General features: G+C 39.8%; 2 protein-coding genes across 3 annotated transcripts; both read left to right on the top strand.

Annotated features, from left to right (window-relative positions):
* The first annotated feature begins 1238 nt into the window (after positions 1 to 1238).
* LOC135522609 (cytochrome b5-like) lies at positions 1239 to 16988 on the top strand. 2 transcript variants are annotated; one of them, XM_064949037.1, is made up of 5 exons: positions 1239 to 1486; positions 9909 to 10037; positions 13105 to 13134; positions 13393 to 13415; positions 13682 to 13798. In XM_064949037.1, exons 1-5 carry the CDS (start codon positions 1352 to 1354, stop codon positions 13716 to 13718), a joined length of 354 nt encoding a protein of 117 aa, XP_064805109.1. In that variant the 5' UTR covers positions 1239 to 1351; the 3' UTR covers positions 13719 to 13798. The 2 variants fall into 2 exon arrangements, with proteins under 2 accessions (XP_064805109.1, XP_064805108.1); XM_064949036.1 differs by lacking the exon at positions 13682 to 13798 and adding an exon at positions 13808 to 16988 and having other exon boundaries at positions 1240 to 1486.
* Positions 16989 to 20281: 3293 nt separating this feature from the next.
* On the top strand, positions 20282 to 21487 carry LOC135523157 (protein phosphatase 1 regulatory subunit 3G-like). Its single transcript, XM_064949881.1, has one exon. It carries the CDS (start codon positions 20421 to 20423, stop codon positions 21264 to 21266), a length of 846 nt encoding a protein of 281 aa, XP_064805953.1. The 5' UTR covers positions 20282 to 20420; the 3' UTR covers positions 21267 to 21487.
* The last annotated feature ends 3705 nt before the right edge of the window (positions 21488 to 25192 follow it).

The raw sequence follows: 25192 nt of genomic DNA, 5'->3' as shown, positions 1-25192 counted from the left end.
ATTGTTTCAAAACATCTCCTGCCATGTCACTGATTCTTTGTGAAACAGTGTTGTTTGATGAAGGCATTGTCTGTACAGCTTTCTGGGGCTACATACCTGAAATAACAGGATAAAATGATGAGAGGGAGAAATGTTAGTGGTGTTCAGTAGTAGATATTCTCCAAGATTGAAGAAGAAATCTCCAAGAACTCACAATCTCACTAATGCTCCCATTTGACGTCACAGCGCCCCCTAGTGGCAGTACTAATACACAATATTTTAAATGCTAATTCCTAGGAGGCCTAGAAAATTCAACAAGGGATGGCCCCATAAAATTACAAACAAAATAAAATATAAAGAATATGACCATACATATGTGTATTTTGCATACGCACTTCAGCACTTGGCGGTCCCTTTTTGTGAGCCTGTGTGGACTACCACTTTGCAGCTGAGCCGTTGTTGCTCCTAGACATTTCCACTTCACAATAACGGCACTTACAGTTGACCAGGCAGCTCTAGCAGGACATACATTTGACAAACTGACTTGTTGGAAAAGTGGCATCCTATAATGGTGCCAAGTTGAAAGTCACTGAGCTCTTTAGTACACTGTCAGCAACGGTTGTGGCTTAAATTGCCAAAGCCATTAATTTGAAGAGGTGTCCACATATCTTTGTGTATATAGTGTATCATACTTTGACTAAAGATGACGTACTGACTTAAACTTTTGTGCTACATCATGTGTAAACTTTGGCCATCATCTTTCAGCTCGAAATATTGGATTTGCTGGTGTGGATGTTTAATCACCCAACCAATGTATAATCAATCAATAGCATTTACTGAAGCCCATAAATCCTACAGTATACTGCTTGGTATGTATTTATTGTTTTACATTAGAATATAGAGTAGCCCAAAGAACAAATAGTTAGAGCCGCACGTCCCCCATATCCTTATATATATATATTTTTTCTTATTATTTTTTTTCTCTTCCCATTTCGTTATTTGTTAGCATATTTTTGGGTAATAATGCAATGGGCCTACACAATGCACAGGTAGAAAGGCATGCCTATCTGTTTTATTGCGTAAGACATAGGTCCTCGAGATGAACTTTTATGAACTTTCGCCTACTCATTATCATGAATGAGTTTTCTCTTCAGGGACAGACTGACATGGGTTACACCAATAAGAGAGCCTCCGAATGAAAAATAAATATAAAAATAACCAATCACCGCAATCATGGGCAAATCTATGGGCGGTTCCTGATACGCACCATGACCTACAATAAAACTCTGAACTCTGTTCTTACTTCGAATCATTTGATAGTTGTAACATTCTGGATTCACATTCATATCAGATATATTTATTGAAAATATAAATGGATGATAAAGACGAGAACGGACACACTGTAAAATACTACCGATTGTCGGAAATCGAGGAACGAAATACATTCAAGAGTACATGGATTATAATCAACCATAAAGTCTACGATGTCACCACATTTTTGGAGGAGGTGAGAAAATTGTGCTACACGAATAGTTCATGTTTTTTTAAACCTTTATTTAAACTAGGTAAGTCAACATTTTATTTACAATGACGATCTATAGGGGGACTGCGTTGTTCAGTTGCAGAATGACAGATTTTTACCTTGTCAGTTCGGGGATTCGATCCAGCTAATTTTCGGTTACTGTCCAAACGCTCTAACCACTAGGCTACCTGCAGCCCCCAATGTTACAGCCCATCACATTTGACTTAATATATGCCTATCCATAATAGCCATAGCCAACAGGTAATTATCCATGGCAACATTTCGTACTATTGTGTGCGAAGTCAATAAATACATTTTCATTATGTGAGGATAGGGAGAACGACGCACGAATTTTAGAGTAAAACAAAAAAAGTATCAGCCTGGCCTCGAACGACTCGTAACAAAGTAAACATAATCAGTCAAATTAGTGTGATAGCCTATGTTATGTTTGGTATGGTTACGTAAGGCTGGTGCATTAGAGAGAGAGAGGGAGAGAAATGGCATAATTTATGCTGCTACTCTTTGATTTTCATGAATTGTGCGTGTCGCTTGTTGTAAAGCCTCCGTGTAGGGCAAAGGTTAGGAGACATCTAATCAATGGAGGAAGATGGAATTCATAGTTAAAGGAGAAGGATAGGCTACAATGACCAAGAGCCAACAACTAGGCTGCTACTTTATATTCTGAATGGAGTTGTTTGTAACTGAGTAGGACAATAAAGTGCATGCAGACTCAATTAGCCTTGCTAGCTAATTTAACTAGCTTCTCCTGGTTTTATACAGTCAAGACAGGTACTACGAAGTCATATTGGATGATAAATGACATAGTTATAGCAGCTATTATTCTACTATAGTGCGAGTAAGCTTGGTTGGTTGCTGTCTCTCCTTGTTCACTCACACACATTCCTGTAGCCTACACAGACATCACGGTCCCTGCTACCTCCTCTCCCTCATGCTTTATCAGCTCTGGATAATAAAGTAGCTTAAAATTGGACTTTTCTGCTTCTCTCACTTGGACCGAGTCTGGACCCGACCAGGTCTATACGGAACGAGTGTAGTTGTCCTTGGGTCTGTTCGGAACCTGTCTCTATATTTAAAAAAATATATATTTATGCATATCGGCCCAGATGGGAAAGCCCTAGGTCCAACTTTTTGGACCCATGAAGGCCTCTAGGCTGCAGTTGAAACCCTCTTTCCACAGCCTTTTTCTACACATGAGAGGATCCGGACAAGAAAGTTGTCAAGAAATTGTCTGTAAAACCCGACCCATATGAACTACAAACTAATATGTCACCAATATCGAAAGGTCAGACTCCCATGAACACAAAGGTGTCGGTTGTTCTGCTACAATACACACAAGCTTCAGGAGAGTCATCTAAAGGCAACCCAGTACCAGGCTGTAAAAAAAAAAAAAATGTAAGTATGTGCATGGTGGGTAAAATGTGCCAAAGTAAGGTGACCAAACATTGGTATAAAAAAAAAATCCTACGTCTTCTATCTCTTAGTTTTGTCATTTATATGAATGTTATTTGATGTGTTTCATTAAAAAAAAATGTATATGCCTAAAATTCTAAATCAAGAGGCTAAGTTATACATTTTATGACAATCTTAAAACAATTCCATGATCTAAGGGTTTAGACTTACAAGGGTTACGCCAAAAACGAAAGAGTTTGGTCGGGGAGGATAGGTTAGCATATAATGCGATTGTCTAGCAACCAAAAGGTTGCGTGTTTCAAATCACATCATGAAATATTTTTTTGCTAGGCTAATTAGCAACTTTGCAACTACTACTTTTTAGCTACTTTGCAACTACTTAGCATGTTAGCTAACCCTTACATTAACCCACAACCTTCAATTTATCCCAAACCCTAGCCTAGCTAACGTTGGCCACCTAACAAATTGTACATTGTAACATATTTGACGTCTGGCAAATTTGTAACGTATTGTACGATTTGCAATTCGTATCATTTGAATTGTAATTTGTAACATGTATCATATGAAATGGATGATGGACATTCACAAATTTAATCTATACCAAACAAAACGTAACATAGCGGATCATACTAATCTGAGTGTCACAGATTTACATGTACATGTTATGTCTACACCTGGGTGCAGGTTGGTACAATAGTGATGGGGGGGGGGGGGGCGACGACGACGACAATGTATCGTTTTGACAATATTGCAATATTATTTTTGTTTCAGTTGCATCAAAACTCCAGTATTTTTTTTCATTCATAGCTTGTTCTCCATCTTCTTTTTAAATAAGGAGCTATTTTGTTTTCAGCACTTATATTTCCATGACTGATCAACTTGTTTTCTCTTGGCCCTCTGCAGCAGACATATGGTGAGCAATATGTTTGGAACATTGAATTGCAATAAAATCCCAGTATCTAATCGCAATAAATGTCAAATTGCAATTGGAGATGGGCATTTGAACTTTAGTGACTGTTTGAGTACTCCCATGATTTTCTTTTTTGAGTAAGCTGCCCTCACTGGGATTTTTTATTTTTTTTGCGCATTTATCAATATGCCAACCGCATGCAACAATGGATTATTTATCATAACCATTACAGATAAAGAATCCTAAATGCTAAATTGCCTCTCATTTCCCCGTTTCAGGTACTAGGCTTATGTCGCAAGTCACGACTTCACAGGATAGCCATTTGCATGTTGTTTTTTTAAATTATTTTTTATAATTTTTCTTTAGCAGAAATGCCTTCTGGAACATGTGAACATTCATGTCCATTAATAACACACTTGTATTTCATCTGTAAATACGAATAAAATTGTTAAACTTCGAGCCTTCTTGGTAAACCACAGAAAAAGTAAGCAAACTTCCCACTAGCCATGTTTGGCTGAGATAATTAGTGGGCTGGACATGCCGAGAGAGGAGTTTGGATTGGTCTGCCAAATAGAAGGCTTCTGTCTGTTTGAGCTCAGTCTGTGTTAATCCTGTCGAATGCAGCTTTTTTAAATGTAGCTGCATAAGTGTTGCTCTCCACTTTCTGGAGGATCAAGTTTTGAAATCAGTGGAATTAGAGTATGACCGCTAAGGAGATGGAGAAAACACCTGTTTCCGGATTACGTCTTCAAACTAAGGGCATTTGTGGCATGGTTCCCTAACAGGGAGACCCGTCCATCATGCATGATGATGTATACGGGTAAGATAGTCTAGCTAGCTCCATTTTTAGATATTACACTAATTTTGAAAGAGTTGTTTAATTTCAAGCTCAAGTGTACTGTTAGCTAGCAAGCTAATGTTAGCTGGCTGGCTCCCTAGCTAACGCGATGTGTATAACGTTATTATCCATTGTTGTTTAACTAGCTAACGTTAGCTGGCTGGCTCGTGATGTGTGTGATATTACATGTTTACCTGGCTAGGTTCATTGTTTACCTAACTAGCTACATATCTCTAGCTAACGTGCACTGTTAGCTAGCGTTAGCTGCCTGGCTCCCTAGCTAACTTTAGCTAATGTTGTGACGTGTGTGTGTGTGTGTGTGTGTGTGTGTGTGTGTGTGTGTGTGTGTGTGTGTGTGTGTGTGTGTGTGTGTGTGTGTGTGTGTGTGTGTGTGTGTGTGTGTGTGTGTGTGTGTGTGTGTGATATTACATGGTGTTTACCTAGCTAGGTTCATTGTTTACCGAGCTAGCTAGTTACATGTATTAATCTAAAGTGTACTGTTAGCTAGCTAATATTAGCTGGCTGGCTCCCTAGCTAACGTTGTGTGTATGGTGGTGTTATTCATATCCCCAATCCATTAGCTTTGCAAGTTAGAACCTAATGTTAGCTAGCTAACATTGAACTTGGTTGGTCAGCTCCCAGCAGATTTATGCAGGGTAGTAATGACATGATTTGGCACTGTTCATTGTGGTTTAACTAGCACCCATCAGCTAACGAGCCAGCCAACTAACATGTGTGTGATCTTACATGTTGTTTACCTAGCTAGGTTCATTGTTTACCTAGCTAGGTTCTAGGTTGTTTACCCCGCCTTGTGCAACTGGGTCTTGGACTTCCTGACGGGCCGCCCCCCAGGTGGTGAGGGTAGGTAACAACATCGCCACCCCGCTGATCCTCAACACTGGGGCCCCACAAGGGTGCATTCCCAGCCCTCTCCTGTACTCCTTATTGACCCACGACTGTGTGGCCATGCACGCCTCCAACTCAATTATCAAGTTTGCAGATGACACTACAGTGGTAGGCTTGATTACCAACAACGACGAGACGGCCTACAGGGAGGAGGTGAGGGCCTTCGGAGTGTGGTGTCAGGAAAGTGACCTCAAACTCAATGTCAACAAAATAAAGGAGATTGTCGTGGACTTCAGGAAACAGCAGAGAGCGCAGCCCCCTATCCACATTGAAGGGACAGTAGTGGAGAGAGTGGAAAGTTCTCAAGGCCATCAGACTGTTGAGTGGCTGCTGCCAACATAATGACTCAATTCTAGCCACTTTAATAATGGAAAAATGTCTGTAATGTAACACTAGCCACTTTAAACAATGCCACTTTATAATGTTTACGTACCCTACTCATCTCATATGTATATACTGTACTCTATACCATCTACTGCATCTTGCCTTTGCCGTTCGGCCATCATTCATATATTTTTATGTACATATTCTTATTCATTCCTTTACACTTGTGTGTATGAGGTAGTTGTTGTGAAATTGTTAGGTTAGATTACATGTTAGATATTACTGCATGGTTGGAACTAGAAGCACAAGCATTTCACCACACTTGCATTAACATCTGCTAACCATGTGTATGTGACAAATACAATTTGATATATTTTCTCTCCTGGGTTTCTTTGCACTTTGGATGGCCTAGTTTATTGTTATTACATTGTAGTCTATGGACAATAAGATAAGGGCAGATAAAATAGTATCACAATTAGACAAGTAAAGCAGTCCGCAAGCTTTCTGATCCGTCCTTTGAAAGACTGGGTTCAATCGTGGACACTGAATATCCCCAAAACCTGGCAAGTCACAATTCCTATCCGAGTTCACACATTGTCCTGGTTACAGATTAATTTAATCTTTCAATCAGATAGTACAGGGTAAGTAGCTCAGAGGTGATGAAGGAAGACCATTAGCCAGAAGGTCGCTGGTTAAAGTCCCAGTTTGGGTGATGAAGAGTAGGAACTGAACTGACAATTGGAAGGCTTCTGGTTTCAGACCATATCCACTACTGTTTTACCCTTGAGCAAGAAATGGAACTTCTCCAGGGCTTCTCCTTAACTTCTCCAGGGCTTCTCCAGAGCTATGCTGTTGCTGACCTTGTGTTCCCCCAAAATATGGTGTGTGTTTGTTTCTGGGGATTGGAAGCCAAGTAGTGAAGAGCAATGAAGTACTATTCTACATTGTTCAATTTGAGTAGGGTAAATAATAGCATTCAGTTGTGTTTCCACGAGGCTACCTTACACGAGTTTATAGGGAAATTTGTGGATTTCTTATTTAGGCCAATAACACTCAATAGGTCAAGCATGTCAATTCTTACTGTTCCATTGGTTTCCACTTGTTTCCAGTCTCCAAATATAGGTGTGTGTTCAAGATTTTTTCACAAGTTTCTATAATATTATACAAAAAATGCTATACCTCTGTGTCTTGAATAACGCATGTAACTAGCAGAATAGGTTTTGCTGAAAGAGGATTTAAATATGATTTAAACTTGGATACTAAAATTACAGATTTACCTAATGTTGTGGACACCCTAGTCCAGTGGTTCCCAAACTGTGCGCCCCCCAACTTACTCTTACTCTTGAAAGTTGTCTTAGTAGAGTGCACAAGGTGCAATTAGGGCTGTGGTAGTCATGGAATTTTGTCAGCCGGTGATTGTCAAGAAAATAACCGCCGGTCTCTCAGTAATTGACCATGACACATTCTCCTGGCTTCCACACAGCCTACAAGCCACTGATGCAGACCTTTGGAACATCTTCATTTTACAAAGTCAAATAAATCCATTTAATATAGTCTACACATCACAATAAATCCATTATTTATTTTAGAAGGGTCTAAAGAAAATAGTCTATTTCAGAAGAAGAGAATAGCATACTTTGAGTTGTCCTTATGTTGGGCCCTGATATGGCTTTGCCGTATGGCTGTGGGCTACACTAGTTCATTAAGCAGACAAGATTTGCTTAGAATTCCGTGGCTTTATTTGTAGTTGTATGTAGAATACAATTGAACATAGCTGAATAAAAGAGAATGGAGAAAATATCCTCACGATTTCCAAAGAAGTGCACACATACGGCTATTCTGTGTTGAGCAGTTAACAAAGAAACAGCTCCTCCTTAATTTAGTTGTGATACAAATGTTGGGCTATGTGTTTACATTTTTAATGCATTCTAAGGCCGACTGATTCGACTAATGATTTGAAAAAAGTTGCATGAAAGGCATGCGCTCTGTTTTGTTTCTTGTGCAGGCTGCGCACACTTCATCAGTCTCATTCACAATTTTGACAAGCATTTGATAATATTCTCACCATGCCTTGAATTTCCTAGCGGCATCCCCCTTGTGTGGCCATAATGCCCCCGAAAAATGCCTTTTGTGGCCGTTGTGCCCTTGGGCTGAATATAGTAATTGTAATTCTCTTCTCATGGCTGCCGAGCTCCAAAAAACCTCACTCACGTGGCTTTCTCAGAATTCTCAATTCTTATTAGCCAATGCCCGTCACTTGATGGGGTCCTTTTCACAGGCATATCAGCTAAGTAGGCTACAAGTGAAGACGGACACATCGTGGAGGCAACTGCACGCGTCCCTCTTATCGAATTCCGAGGCGCATATTGAAGATGTTAGAAGAACTGTCCACATTTAGCCTACATTTCGTCAGCCAACAAGATGAGTAGGCCTAATAAACCGCAAAACCACTAGCCTATGTCAATCTACTATCCCCCATAGTACAAAACTTGAGCTATTCTATTGGTCAATAAATATTCCAAACATACACTGGGACAGTTGTGGGATGCTATAGATCCCAAATGAATACAACCACTCATCAAAAAAACATTTTAAAATCAATGAGGCTGATGCAACAGATCAGAATGTTTAGCTTAAAATGTTGTTTGCCTAATAGTTTATTTCTTCACATTATAAGCTCAGCAATGCACACATCGCAGTAAGCTATAAGTGTGACTGTTCTGAAAAGTGACCACAAATGTGATTGATGTATTTAATGCTCTATTATAAAGGTGCATTTTTATGGTGCAAATTATCTTCCCCAAACTTTAAACTCACATGCTGCCTATGTATACCAGTTAGACTCTACACTGGTTGTAAGTTATTTGGCCATTTTAGTTGTGATACAAACCTTATCAAAGCATATAGGCCTATGGGCTAGGCTACATGAGGTGTGCATCATTCAACTGTGATGGGCTAATATTGTCACCCATCAGATAATTATTTATTTAATATTGTCTTTACATATACTAAATAATATGTGAAATTAGTTTTGATTTGGTTCATTTTCATGCCAGCCTGGTAGGCTATACTCCTGTTGTAAGTTGATGCAATGTGCTTAACATTAGGAAAGTTGATAACAAATATCGTAGGCCTAGCCATATAAAGCTGATGGGATCCTAGAGAGGCCATCAAAATTCTGTTCTCTCACACAGTTGCATAGCCTATAGAAAAGATGTGCAACATCATGGAGTGTTTGGTTAGATTTTTCAAATACATTTGCATTGATATTAGAAGGACAATAGAGTGCCAAGTACCAGGCTACCAGCAAGTTTGGTACTAATGACCATCAGCAGCATCAGAGCTTGGAGAAGCCTATTTACCGTGACTAAACGTTCACCTGGAATTTGACTGCGGTCATGACTCGTGTCTGGCGGTAATACGGTCACCGTAACAGCCTTAGGTGCAATTTCGAAATTAGGAAGTGCATCATCAGTTTTCCTCTCATGTCAGTCATTGCATACCTGAGCTATTTATAACTTCTCAGAAATGTTCAGATCAACTAGCCCATGTCAGCTAATGTTTTATAGCTGACATGGGCTAGTTGTAACGTTTTAGTCAGTCAAATATCATATGAATACTCATTGGACATGGCAAAATGTATAGAATTGCAAGAAAATTTGCTTTAACATTTTCTCTGTAAAAATGTTCAGAATTACAGGAAATACGCGAACAACTTTTTTTCCTCTGCCAACAAGACGGGTGTGAACAGTGCTTGTGCCCATAGAAGTTGATGTGGCGCAGGCATGACATCTTCCCCAATGCTGGAAGGGGGGCTTGAGTGACAAAGTTTGAGAATCCCTGCCCTAGTCTGAACACAGAGAACCACTGATCCAAGATGTGGTTTTGTCTATATAGCTACAGCTTAGCATCAAGGTTTAGTGCAAAACAATGGGAATGGACACCTAGAATGCGATTTATTAAGCCTAAATTGATTGATTCTGACTTGTATATTACAGCACCCAGGTGGAGAGGAGGTCTTGAGAGAGCAGGCCGGCGGCGATGCCACAGAGAGCTTTGAAGATGTCGGACACTCCTTAGATGCCAGGGAGATGGCTGCCAACATGGTCATTGGTGAACTGCATCCAGTAAGCACTCCTTCCGTACCTTAGACCTGTTTTTTTATTGTATTTATAGTCTATAAGAAAACGTTTGCCTCTGGGGGTGCTCTTGAGCCAAAAGGGGCCTGGCCCATAAATCATCAGAAATTACCTCATTGGACAGAAAGGAGTATATACAGTGATGTTGTAGTAGTAAAGAAAATAGGTGGGTAAGCACTAATTGCTGTTCCCGGTGAGTAAAGTAACACTCCCTAAACTTTTCAATGCATTTTTACACTAAAGGTGGGGGTAAACGCGAGCAAAATAAAAATTATGCGTAGCTCGTGTTTCACGTACAGTTACCCTCCACTACACCACTGGGTACACCACTGTACCACCACGGGGTACACCTTCCAACAGCCATGAGCAAAAGGAAACATTGTTTGCCTGAAAGATTTGCGGTTTCATCAAATTGTCATGAGATAAGGAAAATAAATATACTATAATTTATGAACCATACAGCCAATATTCCACCCCCCAAAATTTTTTTTACCTTTATTTTACTAGGCAAGTCAGTTAAGAACAAATTCTTATTTTCAATGACGGCCTAGGAACAGTGGGTTAACTGCCTGTTCAGGGGCAGAACGACATATTTGTACCTTGTCAGCCCGGGGTTTGAACTTGCATCCTTTCGGTTACCAGTCCAACGCTCTAACCACTAGGCTACCCTGCCGCCCCAATTTGATGTAAGCCATCGATAATACACTCACTGGATAGTTTACATGGTTGTGTCTTGCTATATAAAGCAGGCAGACCGGCATCGAGGCATTCAGTTAGTGTTCGATTTAACGTTAGAATGGGCAAAATGAGTGACCTAAGCAACTTTGAGCGTGGTATGTTCGTTGGTGCCAGGCGGGCCGGATCCAATATCTCAGAAACGGCTGACATCCTGGACTTTTCATGCACCATTCTAGGGTTTACTGAGAATAGTGCGACAAACAAAAAAACATCCAGTCCTGTGGGCAAAAACAAGAAAGAGGTCGAAGAATGGCAAGAATCGTGAACTCTAACAGGCAGGATACAAACAGGAAAATAATGGCGCGGAACGGCATCTCGAAAGGCACAACTTGTCCTTGTCACGGATGGACTATTGCAGCAGACAACCACACAGGGTTTCACTCCTATCAGCTAAAGACAAGAAAAGGCGTCTCCAGTGGGCACGCAATCACCAACACTGGACAATAGAGGAGTGGGAAAACATTGAGATGGAAATGGGCTGGTCGCAGCATGAATGTACCCCCGTCCGATCTGCAGCAACTGCATGATGCCATTGCGTCAGCATGGACCAACGTTTCCAACAACTTGTAGAATCAATGCCCTGAACAATTCAGGCTGTTCTGGAGGGAAAGGGGGGTCCAAACCAGTACTGAATGGGTGTAACTAATAAACTGAGTGTACAGCTCTGGAAAAAATTAAGAGACCACTGCAAAATTATCAGTTTCTTTGGTTTTACTATTTACAGGTATGCGGTTGGGTAAAATGACATATTTTGGTTTATTCTATATTCTCCCAAATCTCAAATATTTTCATTTAGAGCTTTTATTTGCAGAAAATGACAACTGGTCAAAATAACAAAAAAGATCTCGAATAATGCAAAGAAGCATTAGCTGAAGCACCACCAGATCATCAGTGACCCTCCACCAAATTTCATAGTGAGTGTGAGACCTGGAGAGGCCTACAAGTCACGGTGTCTCGCACCCGCTGTGAAATTTGGAGGAGGATCGGTGACGATCTGGGGGTGCTTCAATAAGGCTGGATTCGCGTAGATCTTTTTAGTCTCCTGAGGGGGAATAGGTTTTGTTGCACCCTCTTCATGATTGTCTTGGTGTGCTTGGACCATGTTAGTTTGTTGGTGATGTGGACACCAAGGAACTTGAAGCTCTCGATGAAAATGGGGGCATGCCCAGTCCTCTATTCTATTGGTAGTGTTTGTTTTAATTAATCCCAGAGGAACAAGTAATTTATAAGTTGTATTTTATTTCAGAGTTAGCAGGGCAAGCAGGCACAATTCATCTCTCTTTAGAAGCGTGGGACTAGATTGTTAGAATACAGATAAAAACAAAACACCATAGACAACCATAAAGTTACTATTCGACAGCGACCGCACAGGCCCTTGCACAGTGCCAGCTCACAGTCTCACGTCAGAATTAGACACTCATTTATTTTTATCAAACATAAACTTTCAAAGTGTTTTTAAGGTTAAATGTAGGCCACATTTTTAAGGTTATGGTTAAGGTTTGGGATGGGCTTAAAAACAAAAATGTCAAACAAATTTCTATTGCTGGATACGAGCTTGCAACCTTTGGAATCAGAGGCAGATGCTTACACCCCTCTGCCATCACCGTCCTCAACGCCCGAGCAAAATTGAAACCTACTTGAAGGTAAGACTGTTACCCCCTAGTGGCCGGTTTCCACATCATATCCCAATTTCCTCAGACATGGATGAACTTTGAATACTGACTTGTATCACGGGTGACCTGGTTGGTCTTCCTGTGACCTATTGAGTGTGAGGCGCTGCTCAAGACAAGTCTGGCACTGTGAGTGGAGTAGATTGGCTGAACACAACAGTGTAGGGTATTGTGATTGTGTTTTCTGCCCTGTTGTCTTCATTGAATGCCATTGGCTACCCTTTTATTCTCTGGATGTCATCTTGATTGAATGCAGATAACCATGATATTATGTAGGAAGTTTCAGTGGTCCCATAGTTCTGCTAAAATAGACACCTCCGAGTGTGAAATGTTAGATTTCACAGCATAACATGGGTAGGCTACATCATGGCAATGGTATGATTAATTAATCATTCTGGTTTCAGTTGGCTGATGTGACACTTAATTGCAAAAAAATCTGTCTAGTTTGTTTTGGTAGACTGCTTTTCTGCTGAGGATAGAAATAATTTAGTTCTCAGGCTTCTTACACATCTAGTGTAATCTAAAGGGGAAGGAATGCCTGGTCCTATATTTGTTGAATACCTGCCAACTCTCATAGCATAATAAACAACCTTTCTCTTTTCCTCCCACTCTCCCTCTTCTTCTATCTCCCTCACTCAATCGTGTAGGATGACCGACTGAAGATTGACAAACCTTCAGTAAGTAAAACAAATTCATGTGGATATCAGGCAACTGTATCTCAAATGTGACAATTTACGCTACTCATATTCCAGCACACATACAAAGGTGTTAGGTTTCGACAGAAAGCTGCCTTACTCAAGAGCCATTTTGAAAACACCTGTAGTTGACATGTACAGCACATATGAAACATTTACAATGTATCATAAAGATAGGCCTACTCAAAGATACTGAGACATACATGTAAATATTTGTGGACTTTTTTTATTTTCTTGCAGGAACCACTCAAGGAAACCTCTAGGTATGTAGGCACCCCTGATGCTTTTTTTTCCAGTTTTTTTGTTTTAAATCAATTTACAATTTAATCTTGCAAGTTTGCATCTGCGTGAGTAATGGATGCTTCAGATGCTTGTGTTTATGTAAGCAAATGTGCTTCCTCATGTTTGTTTAGAATTCTCTGCTCCAGCTTCTCCAACCTAATGTTTGTGTGTATACCAGAGGGTTTGGGGAATAGCAGATGACAAATTACCGTCTGGATGAATAAAGTATATCTTCTATTTGTTGCAGTGATCTAATGGGGAACCAACATTGCTTTTTTCTATGACATTTGCGTTTTATCACCTTCTGTACCCTTTCAGCTGACGGTTTTACTGATGTATTGTATGTGAGCTCTTGTTCCTCACTCCTCAACAGTTGGTGGACAAACTGGTTGATCCCTGGTTTGGCTGCGGCTGTCGTCACTGTGATGTACCAAATGTACACATCGGAGAAGTGACTGCGCCATCCGTTCGTCACCTTTGCAAATCAAATGTCAATCAATATAACTGGCTTCAGAATGACAGCTACAGAGCCTGCGTTTGATCCCTGAGAAACCATCGCTGCCTTTTGGGATTTGTACACCTCATATGCAGTACTATAGTACACAGGATTGATTTAATGTTTTTCATCCAATCGCTCGGCATCATGTCAATGAAGGCATATTATTGTGTTAACCTTCATTTTCCTCTCCTGATTTACATATTGATATATACAGTCGTGAAAAAGTAAGTACACCGCCTGGATTTTTAAAATATATTTTTTAACATATATGGACAAATGGATATGTAATCTTCACTTTAACACTATTGACAGATAAAGGTAACCTAGTTTAACCAATGACACTGAATGATTACTTTGCAATCATTTATTCATAAAAATGTACAGAAATGCAATTCCAGTGCTGAAAAAACAAGTACACCCCTAGCTTCAATAGCTGGTGTTGCCCCCTTTTGGCTGAAATAATGTAGTCATTTTTTTGTAACTGTCTATCAGTCTCTTACATCGACTGGGAATCTTTTTTGCACACTCGTCTTTACAGTACTGCTTCAACTGTGCCATGTTCGAGGGCTTTATTGCATGCACGGCCTGCTTCAAGTCCCCCCACAGCATTTCGACAGAATTGAGATCTGAGCCTTGACTCAGCCATTCCATAATTAGCCCCAAACCATAATGCTACCAAACCCATGCTTTACAGTCGGTAAGAGGTTCTTCTGTTCAAAGGCAGTGTTTCATTTTCGTCAAACATAGTTTCTGGCATTGCAACTCCAACTTTGACTCATCTTTCCAGAGCACATTGTTCAAGTAGTTTTGGTCTTTACCCAAGTGTTGTCTGGCAAATGTCAGTCGTGTCTTGATTTTCTTTTTTGAGAGAAGAGGCTTCTTTCTTCCTGACCTCCCATGTAGACCAAGTTTGTGCACTGACAGTTGACTCATGCACTTCGACATTAATCGTGGCAAGAGAGGCCTGTAAGATCCCTTGACGTTACCTTGGGGATCTTAGAGACTTCTATGAGCATATTTCGGTCAGTTCTTGGGCTGAATTGGTTAAGACCAAACCAGACCAAGTTTCTAATCTTTTTGGAAGGCTGGACCCACCCAAGTTACACTCTAATGATTTTCTAATAATTTCCACCGGTTCTGGTGCACCTGATTCAAATTTTAGCAATTTTATGTGATGGTAAAGGTAGGGGTGCACAATCTTTTCCGCATAAGGAAATTTGATTTTTGTTTATTTTAATTGCATAACATATTCAAAGTGTTAATTTTATGTGATTTGTTAGATTGGGTTACCTTTATCAATGAATGTAGTTGGATTTTAGCTCAAATAGCCATATTTACATTACCAGTCAAAGGTTTGGACACACCTACTCATTCTTCATTTTTACTATTTTCTACATTGTAGAATAATAGTGAAGACATCAAAACTATGGAATCATGTAGTAACCAAAAAAGTGTTAAACAAATCAAAATACATTTTAGATTCTTCAAAGTAGCCACCCTTTGCCTTGATGACAGCTTTGCACACTCTTGGCATTCTCTCAACCAGCTTCACCTGGAATGCTTTTCTAACAGTATTGAAGGAGTTCCCACATGCTGAGCACTTGTTCGCTGCTTTTCCTTCACTTTGCAGTCCAACTCATCCCAAACCACCTCCATTGGGTTGAGGTCGGGGGATTGTGGAGGCCAGGTCATCTGATGCAGCACTCCATCACTCTCCTTCTTTGTTATATAACCCTTACACAGCCTGGAGTTGTGTTGGGTCATTGTCCTGTTGAAAAACAAATTATAGTCCCATTAAGCGCAAACCAGATGGGATGGCGTATCACTTGCAGAATTCTGTGGTAGCCATGCTGGTTAAGTGTACCTTGAATTATAAATAAATCACTGACCGTGTAACCAGCAAAGCACCATCACACCTTCTCTATGCTTCACGGTGGGAACCACAAATGCGGAGATCATCCGTTCACCTACTGTGCGTCTCACAAAGACACGGAGGTTGGAACCAAACATGTCAAATTTGGACTCATCAGACCGATGGACAGATTTCCACCGATCTATTGGCCATTGCTCGTGTTTCTTGGCCAAAGCAAGTCTCTTCTTATTGGTGTCCTTTAGTAGTGGTTTCTTTGCAGAAATTTGACCTGAAGGCCTGATTCACGCAGTCTCCTCTGAACAGTTGATGTTGTGATGTGTCTGTTACTTGAATTCTGAAGCATTTATTTGGGCTGCAATTTCTGAGGCTGTAACTCTAATGAACTTATGCTCAGCAGAGGTAAATCTTGGTCTTCCATTCCAGTGGTGATCCTCATGAGAGCCAGTTTCATCATAGCGCTTGATAGTTTTTGCGACTGCACTTGAAGAAACCTTAAAAGTTATTGACATTTTCTCTTGACATTTTCCAGATTGCCTGACCTTCATGTCTTAAAGTGATGGTGGACTGTCATTTCTCTTTGCTTATTTGAGCTGTTCTTGCCATAATATCGACTTGGTCTTTTACCAAATAAGCCTAACTTCTGTATACCACCCCTACCTTGTCACAACACTGATTGGCTCAAATTCATTAAGGAAATATATATATATTTTTTTACTTTTAACAAGGCACACCTGTTAATTTAAACGCATTATAGGTGACTACCTCATGAAGCTGGTTGAGAGAATGCCAAGATTGTGCAAAGCTGTCAAGGCAAAGGGTGGCTACTTTGAAGAATCTGAAATATAACCTATATTTTCATTTGTTTAACCCTTTTTTGGGGGTTACTACATAATTCCATATGTGTAATTTCATAGTTTTGATGTCTTCACTATTATTCTACAATGTAGAAAATAGTAAAAATAAATAAAAACCCTGGCATGAGTAGGTCTGTCCAAAACTTTTGACTGGTTATGTATGTATTTTTTAAGACCACTTTCCAGGGGTTATACTTACTTTTTCACATGACTGTGTATATATAAATAAAATACTTATTTACATATGGAGATTTTAGTCATGTAGATTCATGTATTGAGAATGTAAAATTGAAATACAGGTAACTGCCAAAATAAAGGAAAAAAACAAGGTGTTTTTAATATGGCATTGGGCTACCATGAGCCAGAACAGCTGGAGCTCTGAGGGATGCGACACCACCCATAATTTGGTACTTTGTTATTTGTGGTGGAAACGCTGTCTCGGGCGCCGCTCCGGAATCTCCCATAAGTGTTCAATTGGGTTGAAATCTTAGCGGTATTCTATGAAGCAAGCTAGATCTTCTCAGTGTTTTCTAAAGCTTACCGGCTTCAGTTAGCTTCACATTCCAGCTCACATTCCTGCTTATAAAAGCAGCCTATAATATCTTATGTGCTTCACATCTTACCTTTGCATTTTAACATATGCAAAACTGTGAACCGAATGGTCCCAAAACCCAGTATGCAAAACTGTTAACCCACTGGTCTCAATGTTCCATAGGCCACATTCTTGCACTGATTTTAAGTGACTGCTGTGTCGAGACTCACACGTTGGGAGCCATTTTAATCGGGATTAAGTTGACCCCATATGACCAGTACAATGTTTGTGTTTTTAAATGGTAAAATATCATGGTTGTCCCTGCTTTTAAACTGCTAGGGTGTTAGAAGGCAGGGGGACTCACCACTGAATGTTCTACAGCTGCTCAAAAGTAATTTGACATCTTCCATTTTTGTTTTTTCAATAAAATAATTCAAAAAAATGTGTTTAAAGTAGTTTATTTGATCATATATCAACAATTGAGCTTTGGTCCACAGAGAAACAGTGGGTATTAAACCATCAAAACTATGCTAATTTGTCACATTCCTCTAACTTTATTATCATACTTTGATTGGGTATTACTTTTGCAAAACCCACCTCTGTGCATTCCCATTATATAAATTGTCTGTGGCTTTGTAGAATAGTTATAGAGCACCATCTAGTGGAAAAATTGTATTGGTCACACACATTTAGCAATGTTATTGCGGTAGCAAAATACTTGTGTTCCTAGTTCCAACAGTGCAGTAGTATCTGACAATTCACAACAATACACACATATACAAGTAAAATAATGGAATTAAGAGATATATAAATATTAGGATGAGTAATGTTGGCGTGGCATTGACTAAAATACAGTTGAATGGTATATACATATGAGATGAGTAAAGCGATATGTAAACATTAGTGAAGGGACTTGTGTTCCATTATTAAAGTGGCCATTATTAAAATGTGGTATAAAGCCCACATCTAGGACTTTGCATGTCATCAGGGAAGCTTTGGTTGTTTGTGTCAGTAGTTCTTACCTATTTGTGGGGCTGCAGGTAGCCTAGTGATTAGAGTGTTGGGCCAGTAACCAAACGGTTGGTGGATCAAATCCCCAAGCTGACGAGGTAAAACATCTGTTCTGCCCTTGAACAAGGCAGTTAACCCACTGTTCCCCTGAGGAGGAAACTTGTCATTTTCATATTCTGGATGAAACATGTGATGTGATATCATCTACACAGAGATTAACAATATAGGCATTTTAATGAAATGTGTGATTTGACTATCGAGATGCTGTTGATGTTAACAGATATTACCACTTGCTTGGCCAAATATGGTGAACAATCCAACAAAGTGAACCAAATGTCATGGCATGAAGTCTGTGCAGAAGACCTATATGGATTTTGTGACCGGTTTTGTCTACTGTGATGCAACTGGAAACACAGAAGGCTATCACTTATCAATGCAATGTTGTTGTTTTTGTGGCTGAAATCACAGTAATGATCATTCTTGAGCAACAAACAAGTATAGGCCTATTCTATCTAGGTTACTAGGTTATCTTCATATCAAGGGTTTGAAAGGGTCTCGAATGTGGGTCTATTTATTTTCTGATTCAAAAATAGCCTACAGTATTATATTGTCACCAAACTACATGTAGATGTTGGCATTAAAACGTGAATTTGTTAATATTGAATAAAGACAATTTTGATAATGAATAATTTGATGACTTTATAGCCCAATACCCTAATGCCTCTTTAGCACACGCTCCAGCGTGCTGTGCAGGTGAGCTGTTTGTAAGCTTAGGAGATCTTATACGTTTTGTTCTATGATATATCAGTCCGTTAACATGGCCTTTATGAATTATGAAGCATTTATTAACTTTATGTGCATGTTTTGATTGGATAAGTGCTTTAAAATTCACAAAATGTCTGCAGGTGAGCTGGTCGTAAGCTTGAATAGAGCTCGCCAGCTTATAGTCCTAAACAACAGAAATGAGTTCCCTCTGGTTCGTTCATCCATTCCTATGGGGGAAATGTATGGGGTTCTGGGAAATGCTGAAAATAAAGTCTGAGGTTAACGCAGGCTTAGGAGATCTTATAAGTTTTGTTCAATTAGATAACCTTGAGGAATTATGTGCTTGTTTTGAATGGATAAATGCTTAAAAATGTACAAAGTTACATTAGGTTTTGTTGTATGAGATAATCTTCATCACCTAACATAACTTAATATGCATTTTTAAGCACTTATCCAATCAAAACAAGCACATGAATAGAACAAAATGTGTAAGATCTCCTAAACCTGTGTTACCACAAACCTTCTTTCTTGGTGTTTATAAATAATATTTAAAAAAACAGACAAAAACACCATTAATTTCCCCATAGGCTTTGGCCAAGTCATTGCAGAGTTACTGCCTACAAAAAAACAATGGAATTGCCATGGAAATATGTGGGGGAAAGGGCAATGGGGGGAAATCCTGAATCTCCTCATTACCCCCAGCAAAATTAACCCACATTTAGGCTATTGTTTATGTGTATTTCACACTATGTTGAGGTACAAAACGGAGCATAATGCTTGTATGGATGTCAACCCCAAAGCAGGTTTATGTCATCCTTACCAATCAACTGCATTACAAAACGACTTTGACTACTACCATCAAAAATGTATGCATGTTAGCTTATACAAACTGCAGTCACTTCTTCTAAACTTGAAAACAGCCAACTCTATCCAAATCGGACTTAGGTAAGGTACTATATTATTGACTGTATGTTTGTTTTACTCCATGTGTAACTCTGTGTCGTTGTATGTGTCGAACTGCTTTGCTTTATCTTGGCCAGCTCGCAATTGTAAATGAGAACTTGTTCTCAACTTGCCTACCTGGTTAAATAAAGGTGAAAAAAATAAAAGCACATTGTGGGCCTGTTACAATACATAAATCATGACGGATTTTGACGAATATCCACTTTGTTAGATCAGATTAGTTAAATGCAAGCCTAGTTGGTAAATGGAACGTCATCATTCCATCGCCTCCTTATTTTACCACATCGAATTGTTCTCTCTATTACGTTGCAATGACGTGAAATGAAATTGCATTAACTTTCCAAAGACTGATGCTGAACACAGAAACAGGCAGAATTGGACGATGAGCTTTTAAATGGGCGTATCACACTAACTGAGAGGTTCCACGGGAATGTAAACTTCATCATTGGAACTATTCCGGTGTTTATTCATAACGGACGCATTGCCAATATGTCTGATTCAGGCCTCCTGTCTGATTCCAAACAATGTTTTCCGAATCCAGGTAAAACCATGATATCGGGAATTGACGAAGAGCCAACGGAGAATGGTCATGATGAGGAGTTGAAAGATGGCATATTGGAACCGCCAGAAATGTATATGAAAGACAGGCGAAGAGCAAAATCCCTGCCCGCGTACCCAAAGCAGGCTACGCTTTTTGAAGAAATAGCCAATAACGGCCGAAAACGGGTGAAGTTCGCAGACTCCATGGGGCTTGATTTGGCAAGTGTGAAGCACTTCAGCACAACAGAAGAACCGCAAATCCCTTCCAAGGTATTTTCAAGACTGCAGAGCTTTCCCCCTCAACAACAGGACCGAGAGTATCCGATTGGGGACCTGTGCATAAACTTTCAATCCACCTTGACCATGGACCGTCTCGTCCCAACTTTCAAGATGCCCGTTGAGTCTGAACATTTTGAGACCACGGTATTGCAGCGCCACGTCAACCTGGAGAAGGTGACCATCACCCGGTTTGACGTCCGTGGGCAGATTCGGACAAATATTCAAAGTTGTTGCACGAGGGAAGTTGGTGTGAGGTACACGTTCAACGAGTGGCTGTCTTCTGTGGACGCGCAGGCGATACCCATGCCTGTGGATGACAATATTGTCGGTGAGCGTTATACCTTTACCTTGTACACACCTCCGTTCCGAGACCCAACTTCCTCGGTGCACTTTGCGGTGTACATCAGGAATGACCAGGGCGAGTTTTGGGATAACAACAATGGACAAAACTATACCTTGAAGTATCACTGTACAGGCATGGTAAACTACGAGAGCGCGGCATTTCACGCCACTTAAAACGCGCTCTTATGCACGTTCGTAAAGTTGGTGTCGTTCAACAAGTGTTCTTAGGAAGTTGTTCTCTATCACGTGGATTGATATATACTTTTCAATAAATGTAATATTTTTCCCCTTTACATAATGATTATGACTTATTAAGGCCTACTGAAGATTGATGTGCTGACTTTGAACCAAAAAAGGGAACCACTCTGATCCATCCTTTTTTTAAAGTAAAACATGGAGTTGCCAAGTTTACATCTGTCCAGTTGAGCATTCTGACCTCTTCTGGATCAGCATTTAATAACACAAGAATTGCCATTAGGATCTGTGAATGACTGATGAACATTTATCAGCTCCACTGCCAGTGGGGACTGCACAGACCCAAGACCATACTAAAAGACTGCCAATTAAGTATTTTAAGAGACATTACAGTACAAATACCCATAATCAAAGGGGATGTCACCTGTTCTACATAATATTTGCATATCATGTAATCTGATCAGGAGCGCTATCCTACTTGTGCTGAGTTGTGAATTGTAATGACTTATGAATTCAGATATTTTTATGAATTGTGTTAATCAGTTTCACCATTGTGAATGTTCTCGGCCATATTAACAATTGCAGTACAGTGCACTCCGCTAATGACTGAATCAAATAATCAATTTAGTGCTAAAAGAAAAGGATAGAATACATGATGTAAACATCCTTAAATGTACAATGTCCTTGGCACTGTACACATCGTCATACTTATAAGCGCCAGACACTGTACTTCATATAGTCAACTGATACGTGTGCACCACCTAATCCTATGTGAAACAACGGTAAAATATCATGCTAAACTTGTGGCAGCCTATTTCTTAAAAGAGTGCACTACTTTTGACCTATAGTGCAATGTTTTTGATCTCTGGTCAAAAGCATTGCACTAAAGGGAATGGCTGATCTTAAGTAGTGTACCATTTCAGTCATAGCCTTTGATTCAGGGCCCAGAATATTGCAGTTTGAAAATGTGGGACTTATCCTAGTTATAAAATCATGTGAGAAGCTAAATCTGCCAGAGTTCTCTGCCACAAACCATATTAATTATTGTTTGTACTCCCATGGACACCAAGGAAAGATTTAATGAGCAATCTGTTATATTGGTGTGGATGGCTACACAGTGAAAGGCTTGTAAGATCTTGAACAGTGAATATCTACACTGGACTGTTAATTGGACTCGTCAATTCTTGATTATATATTTTTTGATGATTTGTGTATTTGTATTGTATTTGCGAGACATTCTGCTGCACTGTTGGAGCTAGTTTATAGTTAATTCGCCATCAGTCAGCATCTCCACACAAAATCATTTTTCTGGGTGTGTGCTAGCTCATGTTTTTTATTCTACTGTTGGAGCTAGTAACAATCATTTTGCTGCACCTGGTATAACATCTGCAGATCTGTATACACAACCAATACTCTTTTGATTTCAATAAAATGTTCTAAGAGGCAGCAGGTTCGTGGCACATTGAGTATTTACCATCCTCTGGAGAGCACTGGTTTCCTTCAATTCATGAGAACAGAGCTCTATGTGTTAGCATGACACAGTGCCTGTTGGCATTACAGCTATGACTGAATTGTATATATTCTACATGTTTGGGGGTGGAACTTGGTCATGCTTTACGTCAACTGCATATCATATTATAAAGCATATATTACACATCTACTTAGCTATTAAGTCATACATAGGCCAATTACATTATTCTGTATTACATTTAATGGAAAACTTATTTGACATCCACATAATTACATAGAATCTCTATGATGACATCACCTTATCAAAACTCCACTACTTTCTCTACAGTCAGAACGTTCCCAGTGTGTTTGGAATACTGCGGGTGGGTATGTGAGCAGCACACTACTCATGCCAGTGATGTCACTTCCCTTGTTTGGCCTGTCATGTACCCTATAGTGCAGTAGTACTTGGTGGTTGTCAGGGTTGTTGTCCCATACCGTACCTGTCCCCTGACCAAAGTTCAAGAGGCAAATCAGCAAATCATGTGGAGTTTACTCTGTCAACAGAGAATGGCTGGTTTCCAGGCTGAAGCTCTGCAGTGATAAGAATCTCTCTGGACAACAACCACATAGACCAGTGTTCAAATATGAAATTAAAACATTTCAAATAGTATTTGAACTCAGGTCTGGAGTCCGCACAGCATGTTCATGTACTCGTTCATGTAACTGTCCAGTCTTAGACCTTGGCCTACTGAACTGAATGTACAGACTATAGACAATGTGAAATTGCAAAGTTTGTCTCAATCTTAAATGGTACTGTATGTTGATGTAACAGTGCAACACGTGATGTTGTTTTAATCCTGCGATTCATGCACTATGACATCAATTAGGCTATTGAATACAGTTGAAGTCGGACATTTACATACAGTTGTTGGAGTCATTAAAACCCATTTTTCAACCACTCCACAAATTTCTTGTTAACAAACTATAGTTTTGGCAAGTCTTTTAGGACATCTTCTTTGTGCATGGCACAAGTAATTTTTCCAACAATTGTTTACAGACAGATTATTTCACTTATTCCAGTGTGTCAGAAGTTTACATACACTAAGTTGACCGTGCCTTTAAACAACTTGGAAAATTCCAGAAAACGTCATGGCTTTAGAAGCTTCTGATTGACTCAAATTATGTCAATTAGCCTATTGGAGGTGTACCTGTGGATGTATTTCAAGGCCTACCTTCAAACTCAGTGCCTCTTTGCTTGACACCATGGGAAAGGCAAAAGAAATCAGCCAAGACCTTAAAAAAATCTGGTTCATCCTTGGGAGCAATTTCCAAACGGCTGAAGGAACCACGGTCATCTGTACAAACAATAGGTAGCACGTATAAACACCATGGGACCACGCAGCCATCATACCGCTCAGGAACGAGACGCGTTCTGTCTCCTAGAGATGAACGTATTTTGGTGTGAAAAGTGAAAATCAATCCCAGGACAGCAGCAAAAGCCCTTGTGAAGATGCTGGAGGAAACAGGTACAAAAGTATCTTTATCCACAGCAAAACAAGCCCTATATTGACAACTTGAAAGACCGCTCAGCAAGGAATAAGCCACTGCTCCAAAACAGCCATAAAAAACAGACTATGGTTTGCAACTGCACATGGGGACAAAGATCATACTTTTTGGAGAAATGTCCTCTGGTCTGATGAAACAAAAATCGAATTGTTTGGCCATAATGACCATCGTTATGTTTGGAGGAAAACGGGGGAAGCTTGCAAGCCGAAGAACACCATCTCAACCGTGAAGCACAGGGGTGGCAGCATCATGTTGTGGGGGTGCTTTGCAGCAGGAGGGACCGGTGCACTTCACAAAATAGATGGCATCGTGAGGATGGAAAATGATGTGGATATATTGAAGCAACATCTCAAGACATCAGTCAGGAAGTTAAAGCTTGGTTGCAAATGGGTCTTCCAAATTAACAATGACCCCAAGAATACTTCCAAAGTTGTTGCAAAATGGCTTAAGGCCAACCAAGTCGAGGTATTGGAGTGGCCATCACAAAGCCCTGACCTCAATCCCATAGAAAATTTGTGGGTAGAACTGAAAAAGCGTGTGCGAGCAAGGAGGCCTACAAACCTGACTCAGTAACACCAGCTCTGTCAAGAAGAATGGGCCAAAATTCACCAAACCTATTGTGGGAAGCTTGTGGAAGGCTAGCCGAAACGTTTGACTCAAGTTAAACAATTTATAGGCAATGCTACCAAATACTAATTGAGTGTATGTAAACTTCTGACCCACTGGGAATGTGATGAAAGAAATAAAAGATTAAATAAATAGTTCTCTCTACTATTATTCTGACATTTCACATTCTTGAAAGTGGTGATCTTAACTAACCTAAGACAGGGAGTTTTTACATGGATTAATGTCAGGAATTGTGAAAAACTGAGTTTAAATATATTTGG

The sequence above is a fragment of the Oncorhynchus masou genome, chromosome 30 (genome assembly GCF_036934945.1).
Source record: "Oncorhynchus masou masou isolate Uvic2021 chromosome 30, UVic_Omas_1.1, whole genome shotgun sequence".
Taxonomy (NCBI): Eukaryota; Metazoa; Chordata; class Actinopteri; order Salmoniformes; family Salmonidae; genus Oncorhynchus; species Oncorhynchus masou.
This window is presented reverse-complemented; position numbering and strand designations above follow the sequence as displayed.